Genomic DNA, 13,172 nt, shown 5'->3' with positions numbered 1-13,172 from the left:
TCTCGGGAGCTGTGCACAAGGCCGCCTCTAGTCTTTGCTGTTTCTGCTTTCAGTATGCCAGCGTTACATTGAGGAAATGCGCTTTATTAGGAGTGACGCTGCTTCCAGCAACCTGTTATGTTATAAAGGTGTTACATTTTAGGCAACCATAGAAATGATCCACTAAAACTACCATGTAGTTTTTAAGATGATGCTTTTTACTTAATGCTAGTTAAGAGTTTTCATTTTTATTTTACTTATTTTTAAAAACTATCAAGTTAGTTTACATAAGAGTCCTCAGTTTTATAATTACCTCTCTCTAGCCAATGGTGTGTACTCCGAGGAAGCAAGCTTTTTATTATGTTAAACAAAACCCATCTATAATGGTAAGTACGTGATTATCCCAGCACCATCGTCTCCTATTCACAGTTACTTGTGCATCCTTATGAAAACATGCTATTCACAATCTGTGTTTGCAACAGGTACCATATTTTGTTGTGTATAATGGGCATTTTTTTGCCCAAAATTTTTAGGGAAAAATAGCACATTATACATGGGTGTAATGATGACATAACCATGGGTATAATAACCCCGCGTGTAGTCTGCACAAAAATGTGGGTGCACATTACACATGGCAAAATGGGGTACGTTTTGTAGTGGCTGTGTGATTGAAAGGCTGTGCAGGGGAGGCTGGTTGGGTTTGTGCATTCAGTGATAAGCAGGAGAGACCCTTGAGGGTTTCTCAGTCCTTGTTGGGGAAACAGATGTGTACACAAAATACATGGTGTGAATAAGCAAGTCAGAGAACCAATACTGTGCGTGATTAGTCCTTTAAATCTTTGCCAGTCTGATGGGCAACAGGAATCTTGTTTTAAATTGTATTTCTTTGATTTGCAAGATTGAACATATTTTGCATTTTTTGACCATTTAAATGTTTTGAAGTAGTTTTCTAATGGGATTTTCATTTTATCTGCAGCAATACTTTATGTTTAGTTATTGATCTATTTGTTGATTTTTCACTTAACAAATATTTGACTTCTGTGTGCCAGTCAGTCTTTTATTATTAGAGGATGAGGAGCCATAGTGAGCAAATTAGTTCCTGCTCCCAAAGCTTGCATCCCACTGGGCAGGGCAGACATCAGACAAGGAACTGCACAGTTAGAAGTAGGCATGGTGTGATAGCAGTTATGAGAAAAGACATGTAATGCTGTGAAACTATATCATAAAGGGACCTTTTCTTAATGGGCATGGGATGTCAAATTTTTCCTCTAAAAAGTCTTGTTTGAGCTGTGATTGAAGGATGACTATTATCTAATATATTGCAGATATTTTTTCTAGTTTCTTTTTAGTGGGGGTTTGTAGTTCTTTAGTTTTAAAATGCTTGTGTTTTCAGACTCTGGATGATGAAATAAAGAATAACTGGGGACTTACTTGAATGGCCAGGAAAACTTTTTCTGGGGAAACGACATACAAGCTGACACCTGAAGGAAGAGAAGGAGCCAGCTCTGCAAATAGCGGGGGGAAAAGTATTCCAGAAGAAGTAGAGCTAACTCAAAGGTCCTTTTAGCAGGACAGAGCTTGGGGGTCCCAGAAAGAGAGCAGAGAGGGACTGGTATGCTATGAGGCTAGAGGGACAAAGCTAGGTGCCATGAAACCATCTTAAAGGAGTCTGGAATTTTTCTACTTTATAGGGAAGCCTTGGAAGATTTTAAGCAGGATAGTGATGAGACCTTTCCTTTTTAATTAATTTTTATTTTTAGCAAAGTAGTCTTTGTAACTTAAAAATACAGTGATACAGAATATACTTACTGAAGAACCATAGTCCTTTGCTTCACTCAGGGGTAGTGAAACTCAGCTGTTTACTTTGGTGATATTTCTGAGTACTGTGCTTTGTGGAGCTGTTTCGTGATCAACTTCAGTCTGTATCTGTTGCATTCGTGATATAATAATTGACACATTCGTAGTCTCTCATCTGAGAACCTTGGGGTCAGATGTGCTTTGGATTCAGGAATTTTGGATTTTAGAAAGGTAAATGATACATGCGTACTGCGCACTACACGGTACCCCTGGTAGAGTCTTGAGCAATACTAGTTTTGGGCAGTAGCCTGTGATCAAACATGTTAATACTTCTGCAGCAAGGTGCGTAGATAGTCACACCAGGTGGAGTATATAGAGATTATGTATTGCTTCATATAAATTCAGATCAGGTTTTACTGTTAAAAAATACATTTGGTGCTAATAAAAAACTTTTATTTTTTAGAGCTTTACTGGGTATTTGGAATTTCAGATGAGAAATTGTGGGTTGGTTTTTACCCCCTTCCTCCAGTGTGCACTCGCACACCCGTGGCCCCCACTTCATACCCCCAGTATAATTACGCCTTTCGTCGTTAAATAGATAGTCGGTATTTACATTATTTTGACTCATACTGATTTTAGGTATAGTTTGTATAGGGTTTTGTGTGTGTTTGTTATGAGTTAAATGCCTTTTTAAAAAAGATTTATTTATTTTTTATTTTTAGAGAGAGGGGAAGGGAGGGAGAAAGAGATGGCGAGAAACGTCAATATGTGGTTGCCTCTCGCGGGGCCCCCACTGGGGACCTGGCCTGCAACCCAGGCATGTGCCCCGACTGGGAATAGAACTGGTGACCCTTTGGTTTTCAGGCTGGTACTCAATCCACTGAGCCACATCAGCCAGGGCTAATTGCCTTCTTTTTATTTGCTTTGTTTTCTGTACACTTACTGCGATTTTTCTTCAGATACTCCAATAGAAGTACAAAATTTCTCTTATTTTTTCCCTCACATGTTCAGACACTTCAATCCCTTCTTTCCCCCCTATAGTCCTCTGTCCCTCTGTTTTACTCTGCCCTTGAGAGGCAGGTCTGGTGATTAGTAATTATCACTCTTCTCCTATGTTGGCGCCCTAGTTCTTGAATCCTAGGTCATTTTCCTTTTTTATGTACTCCTTTGTTTTTCTGAAACAATTTCCGTTACCTTCTTCATCTCTGCTGCACGAGATCCAATGTTTTAGGTCCTTGCATGTTTGAAAATCCCCCCATCTCCTGCATGCCTGGCTGTGTTAAGTTCTAGGTCGAAGGTGATTTCCTGTCTGGGAAGAAGTCTGTATTTTTCTGGCATCCACTGTTGTGTTTCATTGAGTTGTGTTCCAGTCTGATCCCTTTTTCTCTGTGTTCGAGACCTATTATTCCCTTTGGAATTACTCAGGAACCTTGTTTCTTTCCAAAATTCCGTGATGCCCTCTCTGGTCTGAATCTTGTTTCATTCATTCTGCTGTGTTAGACACACGGATACTTCCTTTGATTTGGGGGCGTTTTCTTGTATCATTTAAAAAAAAATTCTATCTCTTTTGTTTTTTTTCTTTCTGGGATGTCTGTTGACATGTGGGTGTTGTGTTGATTCTCTGTATGTGTTTTTAAGTTACTTTGTACTTGTTTGAGGCATTAATGTTGGAAGCATCAGCATCAAATATCTGGTGATCCTGCACTATCTTTTTATATGTAAGAATGATGTATTAAAAACCAGGATCAGTCTTATTTAAGGACTCCCCAAATTGTAGTACGTGGACTTGTTGGCACCCTTGCCCTCCACTCTCACTACACAGTTTTTCTAGAGATGGTCCTCCATTTCTTGCTGTAATTTTTTTATTGCCTGGTTGCATTTTGGGAGCTGGGCGAGAGAAGCAAGTTGATGATCCCATAGTGTTAAGGTGTAAAATTCTACTAGAAGTTTATAAGATTTCCTGTTTTCAGTGTCTGTCCTGCTCCTGCCCTTTGCTGTGCTTGGTATCCCTGAATCCAGGCACTTGTGGGGGTAGGTAGAAGGCACAGCTGTTTGGCTGTGTGGAGCTGGGGAGCAGGCTGCGGGAAGGGAGGTAGTTGGCTCCCTTGCTCTATACACTCAGACTCCTGCGCAGCCGCCTGCGAGGGCACTGTGCCGGACCCTCTCCTGTCCCAGGGGAGTCGGCTCTGTGGGAGATGTTTGCTCAGTTCTCGTGTGTTTTCCTCTTCAGGCACCTGGGTCTCAGTTTCTCTGCTCTTTCGAGTTATTGGGTTGGCCAAAAAGTCCATATGGTTTTTTCCCCGTGAAATAAAGGACACATTTTTCATTTTTACCAGTAACTGTATAGATTTGGATATTTTGAGTATGTCAGCTATCTCCCATGTGGTATAACAGTGATTGATCTCAAGATGTCGATTTGATTGCTCCCAACTTCAACTGGTCTTCCCGACCACGGAGCATCGTCCAGCAAGAAGTCTCCAGCACGAAAGTTTGCAAGGCACTTTGACACATTTGATTGGTCACAGCACCTTCTCCATACACTGCGCAAATCATCTTTTGCATTTCTGTTGTGTTTTTACCTTTCTTGAAATAATAAACATAATATACTGAAAATATTGAATATTTTCTTCCATCTTCAATATGAAAATGGCTACACAAAAATCCCCAATTTTGATTTAAAAAAAAAAAAAATGCACCCTGATATGACAGTTTTCAGAATATAATCTAACAAAATTGTTTTGAATGAAATTAAAGACACCTAAGCTCTACTAAATCTTACGGAAAAACTTAAACCACCTTTTTGGCCCACTCAATACTTCACCTTCCACTTTCTGTCTCTCAGGTGCCCATTGAACAGTTTCGTCTTGGTAGCCTTTGTCACTCTCATTGCTCACTGGGTAAAATACTGCTTAAATTATTTGTTGTCATTTTAGTAAGGTTAGCAAGAGAAAGTTGGTAAATGTGCATGATCAATCTGCCATGTTAAACTTAGTATTTTTTACTGTATAAATTTCTTTATGAAAACATACTGCAGCTCTGACTGGTATGGCTCCGTTGGTTGGAGTGTTGCGCTGCAAACCAAAGGGTTGCGGGTTTGATTCCCGGTCAGGACACATGCCTGGGTTGCGGTTCGGCCCCCATTTGAGGCACGTGCCAGAGGCAGCTGGTGGATGTTTCTCTGTCACATCCATGTTTCTTTCCCTCTCCTTCTCCCCCTCCCTTTTTCTCTAAAATCAATAAGCCTATTTTCCAGTGAGGATAAAAAAAATAAAAAGATACCACAGATTGCTGTCTGAAGAAGGGAATTGGTGTGATGGGACAAAGCAGAAGCACAGGTGCCCACACTACAAGGGCCTGAGGGGTGTCTTGGGAAAGGTCACGGCAATGGAGGAAGGAAGGAATACACCGCATGACAAGGAGGCAGAACTGATGGACTTGGTGGACTGAGTACGCGAGCGTGTGCATACACACGCTTTTCAGGGAGAGCGTGAAGAACGGAGACTGCCAGCTTTCAGTTCGGGCTGAGTAGAGATGACGTGTATTGTAACATAGGAGAGATTGGACGAGAATCAGGCTTTTGTGGGGGGAGGCTGTTGGGAATCACAACTGTTTTCTGCATGTTAAGTTTGAGATGCCTGAGACATCTAGGTAAAGGTGTTAAGTAGATATGTAAGGTATATAAGTAAAGTTAGAGTTCAGAGACATTTGAGCCGGAGACAAAATATTTGGCAGTTTTCGCTAGTGGATGAGAACATCGAAGTGGAAAATGTAATGAGAGAAAAGAAGAGGGCTAGCATTCCCTCATGGAGAGGCAGGAGAGGTGGGAGAAAAGCCAGCGGGGTCCAGTGTGTCCAGGCAAGCCTTGGTGAGGGTGTGGACTGCACACTTGGCATTCTGTGTCTGTGGGTAAGACTGTATAGGTGAATGCAGTACCTGACAGGTGCTTCTTAGCATGGCAGGCTCTTTCCTCCTTTAGAATATTTTTTTAAAAAGCATTTTATTTATTTTTAGAGAGATGGGAAGGGAGGGAGAAAGAGAGGGAGAGAAACATCAACTGGTTGCCTCTTGTATATGCCCCAGTCGGGGACCATGTGCCCTGACTGGGAATCGAATCAGCGACCTTTTGCTTTGTGGGATGACACCCAAACAGCTGAGCCACGCTGGTCAGGATGCCTTCAGAATATTTGTACTATTTCTGTCATCTGCTGGACATTATTTTGTACACATCCTCGGTAGAAGTGATGGCTGGCCCATAACAGGTTCTTAAAAGTAAATCTTGCCCACAGCCAACAAATAGTAGTACCTTTAGGTGAGAATATTCCAGGGGCTATGAGCCTTTGTTGATGTACATGTCTCTACCAAAATCACCTTTTTTTGCAGACTTCAACAGCATTCTTTTACAAATTACATTAGAATTCATCGAGCACAGTATTTCTCCAGGTACTTAATACATTGTAGACACTGGGCTCAGAAAATATTTGAGTGTTTTTGTGAAACCTTGTGCTAGGCACCAGGACACAGCTGTGAAAAGATGGGGCGTGGTTCGCGCTCTCATGGGGCTTCAGACAGTAAACTTGGTTTTGCTTTTGGAACTCTGCAACATTATTGTTCACATATTAACTTATTTCTCACCTCCTCTAGAGCATTTGATTTGTTGTTTTTCCAGATGTGCTCCACGGTTCATTTATGTGTTTGATGTTTAAGGGACAAGCTTTGGAGCCCAAACAGGATGTTTTCCAAGGCCAAGAAGCAGCAGTGATGATGGATCAGAAGGCAGCTTTATATGGGCCGACGTACCCAGCACAGGGGCCTCCACTGCAAGGAGGCTTTAATCTTCAGGGACAGTCACCATCTTTCAACTCCATGATGAGTCAGGTGAACCAGCAAGGCAGTTTTCCTCTCCAGGGAATGCACCCCAGGGCCAGCATCATGAGACCTCGGACGAATACCCCCAAGCAACTTAGAATGCAGCTTCAGCAGAGGCTGCAGGGCCAGCAGGTAACCAGTCACGTGCTCTTCCTTGGCTGAGGTGGCTTGTGCTTCGGCTTCCTCCTCTTCAGTTTTCAGATTGTGCTTCGGAGCTCGTCAGTGGCTCTCCATCCTTGTCAACTAACAAAATTCCTTTTGGTTTTACTTCTATGTAGCATTTTATTTGTACAGATAGTTCTTGTTAGGATGTGGTGTGCTAGACTTCAATACCTTTTTATAAGAATATTCTGTTGTAAATGGTTAAAAAGGTTAAAAAATCAATGTCAGAGAGGATTGCTCTTGGGCGAGAAGAATATTTCTCGATGACTTTGTAGTCCTTGAGGTAAATCACTTCTATTTTTAAAAAAGTTCTTAATAGTACTAACAAAATATTTAAACTGTTTTGATATCAGCATTCTTTTTTTTTTTCCGATTTTGTTTTTAGAGAGGGCATAAGAGGGAGAGAAACATCAGTGTATGGTTATCTCTCGCACGCCCCCCTACTGGGGACCTGGCTTGCAACCCAGGCATATGCCCTGACTGGGAATCGAACCAGTGACCCTTTGGTTTGTAGGTCGGCTCTCAATCCACTGAGCCACACCAGCCAGGGCAGCATTCTTTTTATGGAATTTCTGCTTTCTAAATGTTTTATAAAACTTGAGCTCTTTTAATATGCCAAGATAAGACATATTTTTTTCTCATTGTTTGCTTAATCCTCAAGAAATACTTTAATCTTAATTGTTTATATTGTTTACAGCTTGGGTGTGCTGAGTTACTGAATGTGGCAGGCAGACTGAACTATATAAATAGGCAAGTGAGTTTAGAATCCAGTGAGCCAGAGATGCTTCTAATGTATGAAGAGTCCTAAAAGTCAGTTTAGGGCTCAGGAAATGCTGTGTTAATGTGCTCATGGTATCATTTTACATTTTATCCTTTCTTCCCAATGAAATTTATCTGGAAGAGGTAAGGTAGTTTAATCACTGTTAGTCTGACAAAGTAAAGCTGTTCCCCTAATGGCCTAAGTAATCCCAGAGAACATCTGACTTTACAATCTTTTGAGTTCCTGTTGTAGATATGCTTTAAGCTGCAAAATTACACTTTTATTTTTTCTTCTGCTGCCAGACCATAAAGCTTCATATGTTTGCTAGCCAAGAACTTTTCAGCATGAACGTTTTGAAGTGTGAAAAGCGTACTGGTACAGCTTAGATGTGACTTAACCACGTTAGTGGGTTTGGAAATACCATTGTGACTTCACTGGGTGGGCTGAGGATTTGGAAGGATGTTTAGGGCTCATTCACATGTTCTGTTGCATCCCAGCTAATCTGTTTCTCTCCAGTTTTTGAATCAGAGCCGTCAGGCACTTGAAATGAAAATGGAAAGCCCTACTGCTGGTGCAGCTGCAATGATGAGGCCCATCATGCAGCCCCAGGTGAGCTCCCAGGTGAGAACAGTACGTCTCTGTATGTTCAGTTTCACCGTCCTCTGCCCTGCACGGTCTGGTGCAGCCTGTGGTTGGCTCTCAGTAAATGTTTGTTAAATAAAGTAATTCCCAGTTTCTTGTGTAAGAGACCATCCCATGGTCCCATCACACTTTTTCTTTCATTCTCTCTCTCGCGGATGACTGGGAAGAATCAGAAGAGGGGATGTTCTTTTATAAACACTACTGAATCGTGTTTTATAAATTAATTCCCACTTGTGATCAATTACTCTGTTGTAAAAACAGCTATCACTTACTTTTTAGGAATTTAAGATAATCTATAAACTTTTCTCTGTTGGGATTATGAAACCATATGCTCTCTGGGTAACACCTGAAATTGTAAGGACTATAAAGAAGAAAGTAAATAATCTCACTCTCAGTAATAACCTGAGATGCCCTGTTTCCCGTAGTGGGAGGGATGGTATTAAAGTTCTGTCCCTCCAGTCCAAGCTGGAGACTGTATTAAGGTATTTTCTTAATGTGCATGAGGCAGATGATACCATGAAATCCTTTACTATGGTCTGAAATACTCATAATTGTTATTAAAAAAACAGCTGTGAAAATGCCCAGTTTTCAGTGTCTTAGGTCCACTTTGAAGTACCAGTATCTACATTTTTTCTTGGAAATCAGACATCCTGTGTAAGCTAAGCTAGGGTGCCCTCCAGAAAGGTGAGAGAAGTTTGCCTTTGGAGGCGCTCTCCCCCGGCTGGTGGAGCACCAGCCAGCTTCCTTGTTCAGTGCTTTGGTCGCTCCGCCTCCTGAACCTCCCTCCGCACAGCTGCTGCTGCTCCGTACCCCTGCCCCTCCTTCAGAAGGGGTGAAGAAACCGGAAGACTTCTGGGGTGGATTCCTGCTCCCCTCTTGTTTCAAATCCCCTTCTCCCTCATACACTCTCAGTCTGCCCCCTTTCATGTTGTCGTTTTATTTCATAGTTTTTGAAAAGTTTGTCCTCAAAATGTACCTCTAAATACCCTCTCACTTTGAGGAATGTTTTCTAACTATTTAAAGCTTGACAATTGTCTGGTTTTGTCTCTTGACCCCAAATGATTTCTAGGTCCCTATTCTGCACATCTTCATCCCCTACCCCCTCTAGTAGCCAGAAAGCCCTTACAATATGAGAATTCTACTTTTTCCCTTTGCTTGTCATTACAGAGAAAGGGCAATGGGTATTTTCTCTGATACCTAATGTATTGTGGGGGTACCATATGCATGAAATCAGCTGGTTCTTACACAAATATGTGTATAATTGCATTCTTCTTGGGTGTCAGCAGGGCTTTCTTAATGCCCAGATGGTGGCCCAGCGCAGCCGGGAGCTGCTAAGTCATCACTTCCGACAGCAGAGGGTGGCGGCGATGATGATGCAGCAGCAGCAGCAGCAGCAACAAACCCAGGCCTTCAGCCCACCTCCCAACGTGACCGCGTCCCCCAGCATGGACGGGGTTTTGGCAGGGCCCGCCATTCCACAGGCTCCACCCCAGCAGTTTCCGTATCCACCAAACTATGGTAGGTTTGACCATGGAAATGAAATGTCTGCCTCAAAGTATAATTTTACTGAAGACATAAAATTCACTAGCTCTGTTGCATATTAAAAACAAATGAAAATAACTATTCACCCCCTCTTCACAAAAAATGAAATTAATTAAAAATAACAGAACAAAGATGTCTCCCGCATTGCACAGGTAATGGTAATTGAGGAAGATGATCTATCATCTTTGAGTATTTTTTTCCAGGTTTTTTCCCCTGGTTCTCCACATCTTAATTGGAAGATGACCAGGTGTCACCCCCCGACATGTCTCTACAGTCTCCAGATGCTGGTCGCGTCAGTGAGAGTGGTGTTTGTGTGCGCTTTTGAGTTCTGGTTTCGGTGGCCGAGACGTTACTTACAATACTGCATGTACCTCTTGGGGGCAGCAGTATCCACTGGGGAGATTCATTTTAGAATGCACTCCTGCTAGCCAGGACAGCAGCTCTTCTGCCCTCTAAAGAGGACAGAGTGATGTGAGTTGGGTAACACGGAGTCCCTTTTATACAGAAAGCTCATTGCAATAACTGCCCCTCAGGTGATCTGCTTGGTGTGTTTTTCTGTAGTAAGTCTCTCACTCCAGTTGGTGTCTTGGTGAGAAGCAAGAATAACTAGCAGGCAGCGTCCTGTAGCATTTTGTGTCTTAAGACTTCTCCCCTCCCCCTGCCTTTCAAAGAACCTAAAATTACTATAGAAGGGTGATAGTCTGAGGAGGTAGCATTTGAGCATTGTAATTTTTTCTTCTTCTTTCTTTCTTTTTGAAAGGGATGGGACAACAACCAGATCCAACCTTTGGTCGAGTGTCCAGTCCTCCCAATGCAATGATGCCGTCAAGATTGGGTCCCTCCCAGAACCCTATGATGCAGCACCCTCAGTCCGCACCTGTGTATCAGTCCTCGGAAATGAAGGGCTGGCCATCAGGAAACCTGGCTAGGAACAGGTGAAGAACAGGGACTTCCAAGTCAGTCATATCCTATGCCAAAAGTTTAGGCAATCTCTGCATTTTTGAGTTAAGCCTGTTTGGATGGAGAGAGCGAAAGGCCTGGGTTCATTTTAGAAAATGTTATTTTGGCTCATCCGTTTTGTGAATCCTTCCTACCATGCACGGACCCATGAGACCACTGAATACAGGCAGCTTTGAAAAATAAGAGGGCAGCCTGTCAGGGGGGGTTCTTCTCTCGTGGTGTTTTCTGCTAAGTACATTGACACTTGGCAAAACTGGGCAGTCTCTGTGTGCATGTGCTGTTACTGAAGTGACCCAGGAGGTAACGTCACCCTTCCTTTGCAGCTCCTTCCCCCAGCAGCAGTTTGCGCACCAAGGGAGCCCTGCAGCGTACAGCATGGTGCACATGAACGGCAGCGGTGGTCCCATGGGGCAGATGAATGTGAACTCCATGCCCATGTCTGGCATGCCCATGGGCCCTGATCAGGTATGGGGGCCGATTCCTTCCTTTCTCAGGGAGTTCTTGTTCTCTGGAAGGAACCAAAGCCTCAACTATAATCTAAAATCCTAGGTAGATTTTTAACTTGGATGTAAAACTTAAAAATAGTCATTGAAAACATTTTTGGCTTGAAGGCATTGGGCCATGAGATACTTTTGGTAATTTGAGATCTAAGGAATCAGCCAGCCAGCCAGAGCCATTGTTGCCAGCCATCAGGATAGATGTATGGATTCTTTTCTCTTGTGCAAATCATTTCACGCGTGTTTCTTCTGGTTGCTCACAGAAGTACTGCTGACGTCCCTACACCAGGACCTCCAAAGATCACTGTACAAATGACACTGCACTGGGATTGTTGGCAGTAAAGAGTCGCCATTCTAGGCACCTGTTTCTGAAGGACCAGCTTTGATCTCCATCAAGGGTATTCCAAGTGATGTCGTTTGAATAGGACTGGATTTGAACAGCTGAAGTATGATGCCTACCTTTTTCCCCTCCTCCTATGTATCATGGTGTTCACAGCAAAGAGTTTTGGCATTCTGCCTTTTACGGCTATGATTCCGGAGGTAACAGAGTGCTAGTAATCACAAGACTCTCCTCTGTCCCTTCTGTCTGCCTGGCTGTCCAGTCATTCAAATACATGTAGGTGGGACATTGAACAGAGAGTATTGGGAAAATCAAGAGATCAGAACATCTGGCTTCTCTAGTTGCAATAATGGAGGAAGAGCAGAGTCCACCCTCCGTTTGTTTCTGGCACTGCCGGGCAGTTCTGTCCCGCAGGGTTGGAATGTCTGAATTTCCTTTAATGATCGTGTTGAGTTGCTCCAGCCCTGCTCTTGGTTGACCTAGGCCTTAACTAGGATTTTCATTTGCCCCCAATGTTTCGTCATACTTCACCTGCAGGAACGCTCCTTGATGTCAAATGGCTTTGTAGAAGGGAAAGTGAGATGACAGTATTCAATTGCAGCAGTAGCGAATTTTCACATGCTAATGTGCCGCCGAGTGCACTTTATTTAGAAAGTAGTGGATAAATGCAATATTCTTGAGGTCTTGAGGAATGATGAACCACATTCCTGGTTTTTGTCTAATCTGTTGGATAAGAACTGTGATTTTCTTGTTGTTGACAGTACTGGTGTCACCCTTTGCCTATATGGTAGAGCAATAATGCTTTTTGAGAATAAACTGCAGAAAACCCAAGGCCAGGTACTGCATTCTGAATCAGAATTTTGCAGTGTTTCTGTGAATAGATTTTCTCTTGTAAATATGACCTTTAAAATATTATATTATGTAAAATATGTATATACCTTTTTTTGTAGGTCACAACAACTCATTTTTACAGAGTTTGTGAAGCTAAATATTTAACATTGTTGATTTCAGTAAGCTCAGTGTAGTGAGGTTACAAACAGAAGAGACATCCCCTGGATTTTGTGGCCTGGGGGAGGGGACAGAGGTCCAGAGCTCTCCCTTCCCTCCAGCCTCGCTCTTTTCAGTCTCTTAACCTAAAAGCTTTTTAAAGAGATCATTAGTTTAGATGTAGACATTTAAATTTTTAAGAAAATTCTTCTGCCAGAACTAAGCACTTTGTTAATTTTGGGGGAAAGAATAGATATGGGGAAGTAAACTTTGAAAAAAAAAGTCAAGAACTTAAAAAGGTCAAGCAATTCAATTTAAAAAAGAATCTTGGAATTTAAGCAGTCCATAAATTAAACAATAGTAATTCATTTTTTAAAAATTGAATATGGCATCTTTTCGTGTATTTGAGGATTGCTGTAAGGTTTTGGCTACTGGGACCCAAATCCAGCGTTGAGCTCTCAGGAGTAGAATCCTTGATGTGTGGTTTCTGGTGTCTGCTCAGCTGTCTTGTCAATTCACTAACGTGGTGTTTCCACCATCCCTGAGAACAAGAATAGTGTCCTGGTTATTTCCTAGGGACTCAATCCCAAGAAGTCAGTTTTGCGTGATTCACAGCTGCAATCTGAGTGCCTTTGCACTC

At 42.4% G+C, this 13,172-nt stretch overlaps 1 protein-coding gene across 16 annotated transcripts in view; it reads left to right on the top strand.

The window, feature by feature from the left end:
• The window catches only part of NCOA3 (nuclear receptor coactivator 3), a 95,188-nt gene extending 82,537 nt beyond the window's left edge, over window positions 1-12,651 (top strand). For 10 of the 16 annotated variants that reach the window (XM_053927168.1, XM_053927171.1, XM_053927161.1 and 7 more), the window contains 6 exons: window positions 6,481-6,774; window positions 8,081-8,185; window positions 9,490-9,724; window positions 10,509-10,683; window positions 11,032-11,173; window positions 11,469-12,651. In XM_053927168.1, the coding sequence (XP_053783143.1) occupies window positions 6,481-6,774; window positions 8,081-8,185; window positions 9,490-9,724; window positions 10,509-10,683; window positions 11,032-11,173; window positions 11,469-11,480 (963 nt within the window). In that variant the 3' untranslated portion in view covers window positions 11,481-12,651. The remainder of the gene's footprint in view (window positions 1-6,480; window positions 6,775-8,080; window positions 8,186-9,489; window positions 9,725-10,508; window positions 10,684-11,031; window positions 11,174-11,468) is intronic. The other 6 variants (XM_053927177.1, XM_053927176.1, XM_053927175.1 and 3 more) reach the window with 3 other exon arrangements.
• The last annotated feature ends 521 nt before the right edge of the window (window positions 12,652-13,172 follow it).

Source organism: Desmodus rotundus, chromosome 6 (assembly GCF_022682495.2).
Source record: "Desmodus rotundus isolate HL8 chromosome 6, HLdesRot8A.1, whole genome shotgun sequence".
NCBI lineage: Eukaryota > Metazoa > Chordata > Mammalia > Chiroptera > Phyllostomidae > Desmodus > Desmodus rotundus.
Note: the sequence above shows the minus strand (reverse complement) of the source record. Positions and strands in the feature narration are given on the sequence as shown.